Source organism: Capsicum annuum, chromosome 10 (genome assembly GCF_002878395.1).
Source record: "Capsicum annuum cultivar UCD-10X-F1 chromosome 10, UCD10Xv1.1, whole genome shotgun sequence".
Classification (NCBI taxonomy): domain Eukaryota; kingdom Viridiplantae; phylum Streptophyta; class Magnoliopsida; order Solanales; family Solanaceae; genus Capsicum; species Capsicum annuum.
The window spans coordinates 208,092,606-208,106,713 of NC_061120.1; the positions used below are offsets into that span (position 1 = coordinate 208,092,606).

At 37.4% G+C, this 14,108-nt stretch overlaps 1 protein-coding gene and 1 long non-coding RNA gene across 2 annotated transcripts; both read left to right on the plus strand.

Annotated features, from left to right (window-relative positions):
• Positions 1–298: 298 nt before the first annotated feature.
• On the plus strand, positions 299–9,830 carry LOC107844597 (cyclin-D3-2-like). The gene is made up of 6 exons (XM_016688976.2): positions 299–524; positions 1,900–1,958; positions 8,257–8,763; positions 9,030–9,231; positions 9,341–9,523; positions 9,690–9,830. Exons 1-6 carry the CDS (start codon positions 299–301, stop codon positions 9,809–9,811), a joined length of 1,299 nt encoding a protein of 432 aa, XP_016544462.2. The 3' UTR covers positions 9,812–9,830.
• A 2,496-nt stretch (positions 9,831–12,326) lies between these two features.
• Positions 12,327–13,643, plus strand: LOC107844598. Its single transcript, XR_007045433.1, has 3 exons — positions 12,327–12,412; positions 13,217–13,263; positions 13,371–13,643. It is a non-coding gene; the product is annotated as an uncharacterized LOC107844598 (long non-coding RNA).
• Positions 13,644–14,108: the final 465 nt, after the last annotated feature.

Consider the following 14,108-nt stretch of genomic DNA (forward strand, 5'->3'; position numbering starts at 1 on the left):
TATATCTCAAATAGTTGTGTTTGGGGTTTCTTTCTAGAGTATAGTGGATTATGCTAAGATGACAAAGGATATTCTTAGTGTATCTCAGGGAGGCGCCAAGAAGGCGTGATGTTTCAATGAGTTCAGGATTCAGACCTATCGAGGTATAAATTTTTAAGGTTCTCATGGATACCATGGTAGGCTAATGCATGTGACTTTATAGAGTTCAGCTGGTGGATCTTCTAGTTCAGCAATTTAGGATAGCTGTTCGAGCCTAATTGTACCTTCTTCTATTGGGGTTGGTCATAAAGGTTTCTATATGTATAATGAGATTAGCCATGTGGACAAGGACTCTCCTCGTTGGGTAATTCAAGCTACTTCTATTACAGCCGTGAGAGGTAAGGGTTTTACCAGAGGTGTGAGAGGTAAAGATGGTGGAGCCCGTGGTGGTGGTTGTAGGGTCAACCAAGTAATTAGTGGTCATGGTCAGTGTTATGCTATACCAGCCAGACCTGAGTCAGAGACTTCTGATGTTGTGATTACAGGTATTGTTCCCGTTTGTTTTAGACCTGCATCTGTATTATTTGATCCTGGATCAACTTTCTTCCATGTGTCTGTGTATTTTGCTTTGGGTTTTAATTCTGTTAGTGAGCCTCTTGTCATTCTTATTTGTGTATCTACCCTGGTAGGTAATTCTTTAGTGGTGGATCGGGCACATCGATTTTGTGTTGTGACTTTTGTCGGGCGTGAGACTTTTGGTAAATTTGCTTGTATTAGATATGGTCGATTTTGATGTTATTTTAGGCATGGATTGGTTGGCTTCTTATTATGTTGTCTTAGATTGTTTTGCTAAGACTGTTACTTTAGCTTTGCCGGGTGTGCCAAGGATATCTTGAAAGGGTGTACTTCATTCGAGTCCTAAGAGGGTTATATCTTATGTCCAGGTTCATAAATTGGTTGAGAGAGGATGTTTATCTTACTTGGCCCATATTTATGACACCAGTGTTATTTTGCCTCCTTCCTTGGATTCTGTCTTTATTGTCTGTGAGTTTATGGATGCATTCCCTACGGACTTGCCTGGTATGCTTCTGAATCGAGATATTGATTTCAGTATTGATGTTGAGCCAAACACCAAGACCATTTCTATTCTTCCTTATAGGATAGCCCCACCAGAGTTGAAGGTACCGAAGGATCAGTTGTAGGAGTTGTTGGATAAGGGATTTATTCGACCTAAGGTGAAAGTTGTTGGATAAGGGATTTATCTAACCTAGTGTTTCACTTTGGGGTGCGCATGTCTTGTTTGTGAAGAAAAAGGATAGGTCATGTATTGATTATCAATAGTTGAATAAGGTGACAGTTAAGAATAAGTGTCCTCTTCTTTGCATTGATGATTTACTTGATCAGCTTCGGGTGTTGTAGTATTTTTAAAGATTGATTTGAGGTTCGGTTATCACCAATTGAGGATTAGAGCTTCGGGTATTCTGAAGACATCTTTTCAGACTCGATATAGTCATTATGAGTTCTTGGTCATGTTCTTTGGGTTGACAAATGCCCCTGTTGCATTCATGGAGTTGATAAACTAGGTGTTTCGATCGTATCTTGACTCCTTTGTTATTGTGTTTATAGATGATTTCTTCTTGGTGTATTCCAAGAGTCAGGTTGAGCAAGATGAGCATTTGTGGATTATGCTGTAGAGATTAAGGGATGAGAAGTTGTATGCCAAGTTTTCTAAGTTCAAGTTTTTGTAAAAGTCTATTTTTTTAGGTTATGTGGTGACTAAAGAGGGTGTTATGGTTGATCCAGCCAAGATTGTTGCGGTTTGTGATTGGGCTAGACCTACTTTGCCCACCGAGATTAGGAGTTTTATTGGCTTAGCAAGTTATTATCAGTGTTTTATTGACGATTTCTCTTCCATTACAGCTCCGTTGACCAAGTTGACTCAGGAGAAGATTTCCTCCCAGCGGTCTGATGCTTGTGAGGTAAGTTTTCAAAAGCTCAAAGATTTGTCGACTTTAGCTTCTATCTTGACTTTGCCCAAGGAGGGCGTGAGTTTTATCATCTTTTGTGATACTTCAAGTGTTGGGTTAGGTGTTGTGTTGATACAAGAGGGCAAGGTGATTGCTTATGCGTCTCGTCAGTTGAAGCGTCACAAGAGGAATTATCCTACGTATGATTTAGAGTTGTGCGCAATTGTGTTTTCCTTGAAGTTATGGAGTTCGTTGTGAGATTTTCTCAGATCGTCGTAGCTATCAGTACCTCTTCACCCAGCGAGATCTTAATATGAGGCAACACCATTGACTTGAATTGCTTAAGAATTATGACTCGACTATTCTCTATCATCCGGGTAAGGCTAGTGTGGTTGCAGATGCCTTGAGCTAAAAGTTGACTATCATGGGTAGTTTGGTGCTTCTTTTGACCCTGGAAAGGCCGTTGGCCTTAGAGGTTCAGTTTTTGGCTAACTAGATGGTTAGGTTTGATACTTCAACATCAGGGTGTGTTTTGGCATTTGTGGAGGCTAGATCTTCTTTGATGGAGCAGATTCGAGCTCATCAATTTGACGATGTTGGATTAAAATTGATTCGAGATAAGATGTTGAGTGGGGAGGCTAAGGAAGCCTCACTTGATTCAGATAGAGTTTTGAGGATTGGGGGCTGAGTTTGTTTGCCAAGAGTGGTGATTGGATTAGGTTGATCTTGGAGGAGGCCCATTGTTCCTGATATTCTATCCATCCAGGTGTAACTAAGATGTATCGTGATTTGAGGCAACACTACTGGTGGGGTGGTATGAGACGATATATGGCATATTTTGTGGCTCGTTGCTTATGTTGTCAGCAGGTGAAGGCCAAGCATATGAGACCTGGTAGATTGCTTCAGAGGTTACCCATTCCTGAGTGAAAGTGGGACTGGATCACCGTGGACTTTGTGACTGGTTCACCTTGTACATCTTATAGTTCTGACAGTTCTTGGGTCATCGTGGATCGATTGACCAAGTCAGTTCATTTTATTTTGGTTCGGGTCTCATTCAGTGCCGAGAGGTTAGCCCCTATCTTTATTTGTGAGATTATACATCTGCATGGGGTGTCGGTGTCCATTATTTCAGATCAAGGTTCTGTGTTCACATCTCATCTCACTTTTGAAAGACTTTTTAGGATGAGTTGGGTACTCGGGTTGATCTTAGCATAGCATTTCACCCCAGACTTATGGTTATTCAGAGCGGACTATCCAGGTTTTGGAGTATGCTCCGCGCCTGTGTGATGGATTTTGATGGCCAGTAGGAGCAGCATTTGGATTTAGCAGAGTTTGCATATAATAATAGCTACCATTTTAGTATTGATATAGCTTCTTTTGAGGCATCGTATGGTAGGCATTGTCGCTCCCCAGTAGATTGGTTTGATGTTTCAGAGATGACACCTTGAGGTGCGGACTTGCTACGTGAGTTTTTGGATAGAGTCTAAGTCATTCAGGATAGACTTAAAACAGCTCAGAGTAGGAAGAAGTGCTATACTGGTTGTAGACTTCGTACCTTGAGATTTGGCATTGAAGATCATGTTTTCCGTCGACTTTCACCCATGAAGGGTATGATGAGGTTTGGGAAGAGGAGAAAGCTTAGCCCCAGGTATATTGGTCCATTTGAGATTTTTTAGACTATTGGTGATGTGGCTTATGAGTTAGATGTATCCTTTGATCGATCAGCTGTTTATCTAGTTTTTCTTGTTTCTATGATTCGTCATTATATTCCTGATGAGTCTCATTTCATTCATTGGGAGTCGGTTCAGTTAGATGAGCGGTTGTCCTTTGTTGAGGAGCTGATTTCCATTTTGGTTAGTGATTTTAGACGGTTGCGCTCTAGATTGATCTCTGTGGTTAAGGTCCAATGGCGACATCGACTTGTAGATGAATCTACTTGAGGGGTCGAGTCTGATATGCGTAGTTCTTATCCTCAGCTCTTCATTGATTCAGGTATTTCTTCGCCTTAGTTCGAGGACGAACTAGATTTTTAGTGGTGAATGATGTAACGGCATAAAAAATAGATGAAATTTGTGATTTTATGTGATTTGACTATTTTACCCCTCCCCGTAGTTGTATTATGGTATTTCTGGGGTGTGGGAGTGATTGGCATGATTTTCGATGCCTTTTGATACCATTTTTGTGATATGGTGGTTTTGATGGCTTCAAGAGCCTTATTTTAGACTTATGGAGATATCTTTTGATCCATGTGATGAATGGCCAAATGGACTGTGCCAACAACTCCGGAATATCTATTTTAGGATAGGTAGACCTTTGGTTGGGGTCCCGTACACCCGATCTCATTTCGACCTATTGATCGGAAAGATAGAAAATTGAAAATATGAGTGTGGGACCCACATTTGATCGAAATAACTTCGGATGAAAAATCCAAATTTTCCAGCAGATCCAGAATGTCGATTTTAGGGTGTTAGCATATTTGGTATGATTTTACGACTTTTAAATCTCATTTTGACGCTCGATTTGGAAAATTGTGATTTCAGGTTTCGGGGGTCAACTTTGTGAAAATGATATTTTTTTGAAAATATGATATCGTCATCGTGTCTGAAACGTTGAATTTAGTATGGTTGCATAGTTTGTTTGCATGTATCACACTCCGAACGAATCTTGGGCACCCCGCCGAAATTCGATCGACCAAAGAAAAAACTGTTATTGCAGAAAATCTGCTATAAATAGCAGATTTTCACCTCTTTTTGACCCATTTTGCTCATTGTCGTCTTGTCTCTTGAGAGTTAAACCCTAAAATAGTGTGAGAGCTTAAAAGTAAAGTTTGTGCGAGTTTGGAAAGCTACGTTAACACTTATTTCTTGGTTTTATTACATATTTAGGGTAAAAATTCACCCTTTTCTTAGTAATTTCTTAATTAATTTCTCAAAACTCCAAAAATCTTAGGGCATGATTTTAAACCTAAATTCACTCCTTTTCACTTGAATAATATTTTTTTATCTTAGAATTACTAGTTTTTCATCAATTTAACCTTCAAAACAACTCTGGTTTTTTATTTTAACCCAAATTTCAAAGATTTTATTCGGTGAAGCTCAAAATTAATTTTTCTTCGATTCGAACCTCGTTTTTTACTCGATTTAACTTGGATTTTCAGCTGTAGGTTCCTTAAAATACGAAAAATATGTTTTTGAAGTAAAGTTCTAATTTTGTCCTTCTTTTTTTGGAAATCCGTTTCGAAGGTCCGTTTTGTCTCCGAACCAAAAGTAGTCAATATGGGTGTTGTTGGTTTTGTTTTGACGAATAAATTTCATATTTAATTTTTTTAGTGGAGTTCGGAATTATTCGTGAAAATTAAGGTTGTGGGTTCACGTGTAGCGGACCGATTTTGACTTTCGAGGCAGGTTATGACTTAACTCTTTCAGACTGAGTTGGGTAATAAATGATGATACAAAATGCATGTTAGGGGTGAGAACTAATCATGAAAAATGGCTATTTATGTGTTGTGCCCGTGTGGGGGCCTATATGTGATGCAATTGTTGAAATTAATTTATTGTGTGATATGTGTGACCATGTGGGCTCCTATGTGATATTAATAGCCTTGAATACATGTGAATAATTGTATTGTGTTGTTAAGATGCTTAATATGGTACCATTGGTGTATTGTGATTATATTCATACTTTATTTGGCATATGAGACATGTGGAAATTCGTGGATGAACCAGAAATAATAAGTGGATATTGACTCACATGGTTGTATAAATATATCATTGTGGTTGATTGTGGAAATACTCATTGTGATTAGTTGACATTCTCATATCATACTCATTCATAAAATATTGGTACCACCGTGACAACATCTGAAAAATACTGACAATACCTTTTTAAAACCCACTCCGAGGGATGTGCCGGGAAGGAGGTATTGTAACACCTTATAAAACCCTTTCCGAAGGATGTGCTAAAAAGAATATATGAGATATATGGATTGTATACGAGTTGACGAACCCTCCATGGATCCTACGTCGGGAAGCTTTAGCTCTATAGATGTATACGGGGATTGTACGACGATCCTGGAGGTTGTACGATGACCTCGTGCATCATCATCATCATCATCATCATATACATTGCACTTACTTTATTGAGTTTATGTTGTGTTGTATTGTCATATTGACTTGTCATCTATGTATTTGTCTTACCTTCCTTTACTTATATTTGATGATCTTGTATCTACATGTTCTCCCCTGTTCTATTTATATGTGACATAATGTATACTTGTGTTCTATATATTAGTGTGTTATTGTAATATATGTGATGTACATTAGAACTGTTAATGCAAGCGGTGTGGACTACCGCTGTGGGACATTTTCTGATTGCAGGTGGCGTGCCCTTATTGTGTATTTTGTATGCTTTATTTTCTATTTTGCTTGGTCGGCCTATGTTACCTACTGAGTACAACTGGACAGTACTTATGCCTACTGCGCCTTTTCAGTGCAGGTCCTAGCTCGAGTGCGCCTCAACTTGCTTGACTCGGAAGATTATTGGAGCTTCCAAGGTAGCGGTTGGACATTCATGCGTCTGAAGTTCACCTCTATTTTTCTATAGTAGTTATGTCTTTATTAGTATTCAGAGACATATATTATTTCTTTGTGTTTTTTTTTTTTCGATATATTTGACTCTTGGATTGTATCAGTCGTTCTTACACTATTGACACCTGGTTTTGAGCATGATTAATATTTTGAATAAGTTCTTTTCGCATTGTTATGATTACTTATATGGTTCGACTTTGTTCTAAAAGCCTTACCTTGGGATATTTTTATCCTTTTCTCTTTTTGTATCGGTTTGGGTGATAGACGTAATTGACAAGGTACACCGCGACAAGTGCCATCATGACCCTCGTTTTTGGGGCGTGAAAAAAATCCACCCTATTTTCCATATGAGTTTTCTGAAGCCTTTTAATGAAGATGTTGAAGACTTTGCAAGGTCGGCTACAAGGCGTGCTCTTCATGTTGTGCACCAATAATATGCACACAAGATTGAAAAGATATTGGAGCATTGGACTTTGGGACAAGACAAGAAGAATAGGCGAAAAAGATTTGGTTCAATAGAAGGGAAAACAAATGTGTAATGCTACTTTAGAAAAAGGATCATCATTATGGAAGTTTGAAGAGGAAGTCAATGCCTACTTAGATTTTATCTCATCGAGGATGCCGAGCTCATCTGCCGAGGAAAGTTTGTTAGACCCTTAACTTGATGATTCGTCGACTTGGGCTTGAAAAGGGATTTACATGATCAACCTAGTCAAGATAAATTTATATTCGCTTGAGGCCAGGCATGTCAGCAAGGCATGACGAAAGGTTAACAACTTTAGGAAGATCAAGGCTAAGGCTGATTAAGCTAAGGAAAGTCATGTTGCGAAGATGTGGCTAAGACAAGGTAACTTGGGCTAGCCGTGGCTGGAACAAGACAGCTTGAGCACTGACAAGATAGTGACATGGGCGAGTGCACAGGCGCCCAAGGACCTGGTGCGAAATTGGCACAAGTGCTACCAAAGATGTGTTAGCATTGGGCATGTGCCTTGCACACGAAAATGGTTGGGTAGTTATAATCGCCTTGAATATGTGGCATAACTTTACGGTTGTTGTTTTTGAATTTCGAATTATCATATCAGTTGGGAGATGTCAACTGAATTTAGGATAAACATGTGCTGGACATGTGATTGGCAAGTCACAAAGTCGTGGCCTATAAATAGGCACCGATAGGCTATCTCAAGCCAGATTTGGTTGTGCTGGTTGGATTTTTGTAAGGCTATTTTGTGTGCTTCTTTGTGGCACGAGTTAAATACAAAGTTGAAAAGCGTTTCCTGCATATGCTTGTATTTGTTTCAATTCATAAGCCTAGACAAACCAAGTGTTGAGCAAAAAAATGAGGGTTGAAGCCATAGTATGTGTGGCAGCCGGAGTGGGTGAAAACAAACAACACTACTAGAAATTACCCCTACTGAAACGAACCTTTTTGCAACGGTTTTAAAAGGTTGCTATAGAGCATCTATTGCAACGGTTCCAACCGTTGCAAAAAAAATTATTCTAGTAAAACTATTTTGTGTTATGACTGTTGCTATTGTTGGATAACCATTGCGACAGGGTACCTTATAGCAACGGTTGCTAGAACCGTTGCCATAAAGTCACCTATGACAATATTTTATTGACAAAAAAAAGCTATTGCATCGGTTGTAATTTATTTTCTCCCAAATTTTTCAGTTCATTCGCCAAAAATTAATGAAATATATAATAATAATTAAATAAATATATAGAAAATTTCACTCTCAATACCAACCAACAGTATACTCTCCTACCATAATCGATCACCACCAGCTACGCTTCGACCACAATCACCACTGGTACTCTCCGACCACAATCGACCAAGTGCTCTGACCACTAATTGGCCATCAGTGCGTGCTCCGACCACAAATCGACCACCAATGCTCCGACCACAAATCAGCTACTCCACTATTACGACAACCACTTCTATTTTAACTCTCAAATTTGCACTTCAATTTTTTAGCAAAGTTGGGGTTTTCTTCCCCTATCTACATTTGGAGATTAGAAAAGAGACATTGGATTGGATGTTGAGGGTTATTAGTTACTATGGGTTTACTGCTAAGACTGTTGTTTTAGCTGTCTACTATTTTAATAGGTTTATATCTGGATTTTGCTTTCAGAAAGATAAGCCTTGGATGAGGCAGCTTGCTGCTGTTGTATGTCTTTCTATTGCTGCTAAAATGGAGGAGACCCAAGTGCCCCTTCTGTTAGACCTTCAAGTATATAGTTCTATTTTATTGCTTGAAATGTGCAATGCTGATGTTTGTATAAATGTCTGAATGGCACTTTATTCACTAAGACAAAGGACTATTTTACAATACTATGAATATTTCATTGTTAATTAGAACATAAGAAGCGTTAAGCGTTATATAATCAATCTATGGAAAAACAAGTTAAGACGACATTATCAATGCAATTTATCTTAGATTAGATGGTCTAGATTAATGCCAAAAAATGTAAATGCTGGTTCTATTTTATTGTGTAGGTTGCTGATTCAAGATTTGTGTTTGAGGCAAAGACTATACAAAGAATGTTACTTTTGGTGCTTTCCACTTTTGAGTGGAAAATGAATTTGGTTATTCCATTATCTTTCATTGATCATATTATAGGGAGATTTAGATTTATGAACAACCTGCATTTGGATTTTCTTAAGAAGTGTGAACGCCTCATTCTCGATATTATCGCTGGTGAGAAATCAACCCAGTTTTAATTCTGATGTTTTCTTCGAAGAAACAGAAATTTTGTTGTATAATTAATATAAATGGTTGATCATCAAACTTGACGAATCGAACACAAATTCTAAGCTTGTGCATTATACTCTATCTGTTATTGCAACTGCAACAATGTCTTTTGAGGTCAATGAGATCGAGTCTTGCAATGCTATGGAATACCAGAATCAACTCATAAGTGTTCTTAAAGTCGGAAACATGTGCTATCTTTCACATTTGAATTTTAAGTTCTCTTTTGGCATATTAGCAAGTAAATTTGATTAGCATTGAGTTTATTATAACGATAAAGTTCTTGATCAATAAACCAATAGCCTTGATTAATGACATGATCTTATCCTAGAGCTAATGGGCACTTCATGCTACAAGTTCTACCAAAGCCTCAAGCACAAGCATTAATTGATTAATGACATGATCTTATCCAAGTGGTGTCATTGATGCATATTTTAGTTGCGAGAGCTCGAATGATTCATGGTCAGTAGCATCTTCCATTTCATCCTCACCTGAGCCTCAGTATAAGAGAAACAAAACTCAGGATTAGCATATGAAACTGGCTCCGCTTGGTGGTACTATTTCGGTTATTGTGGGAAGTAATCCTCACTGATCAGTGTCTTGTTCTCTAGATTATCTAGTATTTCGGCAATGGTTACTATTCCGAGCAAGTTTTGTTCGTCGAACTTGAAGACTTGACATATCGAATCTTTGAGATGAAGAATATGAGATGTTGGAATACATATATCGAATCAGAAGAGAAGATGGTAATGAAGTTCACCAATTTATACGAATTGGAAATTGAATCTTTGAGATGCCTCGCTCACTTTGCAATGACACTATTGAGGGCATTGAGTTCCCTCAGTTCAAAAAATTTTGGCCTACAACTAGCAATAGAATTTTAAAAGGTAATTCTGGTTCCAACTCAAATCTTTCTATTTTACGTACTCACAAATTACCAACGAAAACAAATGGCTTGCTTGATACGTTAGGAAGCTTGAATTGACCTAAGTTCCGAACTTATTGACTTTCAGAAACAATAAAATTTATGCGAAAAATCTACATGTCCCATAAAAGTATTTTACTCTTCCTTGGAAGTTTCTAAAGTCTGCAGAATCTTTAATTATTTTCCAACTAGCTATATCCAACTCTGCAGAAGCATTGCAAAGCTTATCAGTAAGGGAAAATGAAACAATGTGTTTCCACATGAGGCTCTTTATACATTTTAGTTCTGATATGGCTGTTCATGTTGCAGAGTGGGATAGCTAATAGAGCAGTTGGAGAAACACGTATGCTTAGCCTATTGTTAAAAAAAATCCTCCTTTTACATGTTTATTCTTTGTTAAAATGTTTAAACTATTTCAGAAATAAATATGTCGAGCAGCAAAAGCCATTGCCTCTACATATTTACTATCCACCAGGATCTGACAAAGGATAAAAGTTGTTATCTCTCGATAAGTTTGAAACTTGAAAGTTTTATCCTGAATATTTGAGTTTCCAAGCAGGACCAAATTTGGAAAGCTGATACTCGCAGACTTGGTAGGCTCGAAAAAAGTTGAGAAGACTGGAGCTGAAGGTAAAATTCTTGAAGAATCAAAGACCATCAATCAGTCCTTCACAACACTTGAGAAAGTGATAAATGCTAGGACTAGCTGCACTCCAGGAAAACCAACTCATATTCCTTATCGTGATTCTGAGCTCACTCGGATCCTACAAGATGCTATGATAGCTTTGGAGATTATATTCCTTTTGACCTTGTAACTTATTTTGTCTTGCTTCAGGTTAGAATATGCATGGAGAAGGCAACTGGCCATGTCTACGCCATAAAAAAGCTTAAGAAATTGGCAAAAATGTTTCGTAGAGGCCAGGTAAAAAATAGAGAGGTTTGTCGATCGTTACCAGCTGATAATTTATGTTGCATTACTAATTTCTTCTTATCAACTATTCTTGTTGGGTTGAACATGTTAAAGCCGAAAGGAATCTACTTGCTGAAGTGGAGAGCAATTGCATCGTTAAGCTTTATTGCTCTTTCCAAGATGAGAAGTATCTGTATTTAATGATGGAATATCTTTCTGGTGGAGATATGATGACTTTGCTGATGCACAAGGATACTTTAATAGAAGATGAGTCCAAATTTTATGTGGGGTAGATGGTCCTTGCTATAGAATTTATCCATAAACACAACTATATTCATAGGTGGATATGAAATTCTGTTTCTGAGTAATGTGGTTGCAATGACCTATCAAAGTGTTCTTTTTTGTTCCTTTTCTCCATTATTTTCTTATCCAGGAGGAATAATTTCTTCTATCCAAAATTTGCAGAGATATCAAGCCTGATAACTTACTCCTTGATAGACATGGACACAATAAATTATCAGATTTTGGATTGTGTAAACTGCTGGACTGCAGAAATCTTCAGGAAGAGGATTTCACAGCGGCAAATAAGTTAAGTGGTGCTCTTATGAGTGATGGATGCCTAGACCGTCCAAGGCGCACTCAACAAGAGCAACTATTGCATTGACACTCAACAGGGGCCTAACTCCTCGTGCCTGCATATCTGTCACCTTGGTTTCATGATTTGCCAACATAGTTTACTTTTTTGATACTTTGTTTGATCATATAGTGTGATATGCTCCATTGCTATGTACTCCCCTATAGTTATTATTTTAAGATCTCTTCTGATCTGTAGCTCTTTTCTCAAGTATCTACCTTAAACTAGACCTTAGCAGCTGGATTGGAAGTATTTGGTTAAATTCTTTTTTTTTGATGTATTTGTTGTGGAATTTATTAAGAGTTTTTTCTTTATCCTTGCTTCTGTCTAGAAAGGGACATCGCTAAACGGTTATTTTTTATAGCTCTTTGTATTCATTACATTGAATCATTTTAACACAATAGTGTACTGCAGGCTTATTCCGCTGTTGGGACACCTGATTACATTGCTTCGGAGGTTTTATTGAAGAAAGTATATGGATGTGAATGTGATTGGTCAGTATCTTCGTATTATGTTCTCTCTTTCAAGTCAAAGCTTATATTGTTTTATTACATTTTCTACATGTTCTTCTATCAGGTGGCCACTTGGTGCGATCATGTATGAGATACTCGTGGGATATCCACCATTCTATTCTGATAAGCCTATGTCAACCTATAGAAAGGTAAGAACGGGAGTTTGCTTATAGTGAAAGGTCTCCAGTGTTTGGAACCCATTGATTATCATCTATGCACATTCATACTTTTGGTCTTGTTACTCATGGGGGTTCAGGTTTTCTGATGTTTCAATTAGTTAGTTTTCTAGTTTGGGGCACACAATTAGAACTGAAGCAACTATATTACTAATAGAAATTCAATACTCTGTAAATAAACTTGAACTACTCGCCAAGGCTCCAAGACTGCTCTATTGGCCAGTCTAAGTTGATAATAAAGCTGGAAATGTAATTGTTTGCCTGAGCACAGTGAGCGGTTTGGTTTGTGAAGGAAACAATTGTTGGTTAGGAAATCTACGACTATTGTGCCCGAGTTCCCATCTAAACTTCATAATGTACTGTTCCATTCTAGTGATTTCCATACTATCTATTTGAACAATATTTAGAATCTTTTGACAATGGCATTGGTTGCAAAAAGCTTTTAGTGATCGATACCTTGTTTTTAAACAATGGTGTTTGGTCCAGCTTGTGGTACACTCGACTATTCCAACGGGCACCTACTGGATTCTACTTCACATCACTCAAATACTGGATAACACTTCCCATCAAGGCTTAGGCAGATGAGAGACAACCATGAATACCTATTACTATGAAAAATTTCTGTTCTACTGAATAATACTTTTAATCTTGTTTTTTCTTGGAGGTATGTTTCTAAGTTGCAAATATTCACTAGAAAATAAAAAAGGAGGAGTTCTGGATAATATACGCATGCTATTACTATCACTCAGTCACTGAAACATTTCTATGTTTGTGCAGGATTTGAAAGGAAAAGTTGTAATTTCTAAGAAGTCCATTCGAGACAGGTAAATGTTGTGATTGTGGTTAGAATCTGTTCATGCAATCGCTAGTTTGGTATTAGTATGAGTTTGTCATTTAAGTGCTGATTTATATTATTTGTTCTCTTTTATAGGTATTCAAAATGAAGAAAAAGATGAAGAAAGTGATGAAGACATTGACCTTACTTGAGAAGATTTTTGGGTTGTTGATAAATGCTCTAATATCAATAGTTTTGTGTTGAATTTCTTGAAACTTATCACGACTCGAACTTGCTACTATATAAAAACTTAAATTACTAGCTTGTTGCATATTTTGGATTATGAGATTATTAATGAATGATTTTGTTTTGTGATGTATATATATTGTGTCATAATTTATTATGTATGTAAATAAAAATTTACATTAATACAAGTGACTATTTATATAAATCGTTTCAGTTTAATAACATGTGGCAACAATCATTGCAATAAATCAATAAACCGTTGCAATAGGTAGTCAAAAATCGTCACAAAAGACCAATAAAACCGTTGCAATTGTTTAATGAAATAGTTGTAATAGGTACTCAAAAAGCGTTGCAACAGAATTACAAACCCGCCGCAATAGATCCTATTGCAACGGCTTAATGTCGTTGTAATCGAATCTATTACAACGATTAGTAACTGTTGTAATAGATGAAAAGAGGCATCCAACTAAGTCAAAAATAACCGTTGCTATAGCTTTACCTATGGCGACGGTTTCAGCCAACTGTCGCATAAACCGTTGTCATAGACCTATAGTAACACCCACATATAGGACATTTGAGGAACCGTTGCGGTAGAGCTATGACAACGATTTTGTTGTCTGTTGCAATGATTTTGCAACCGTCACCATA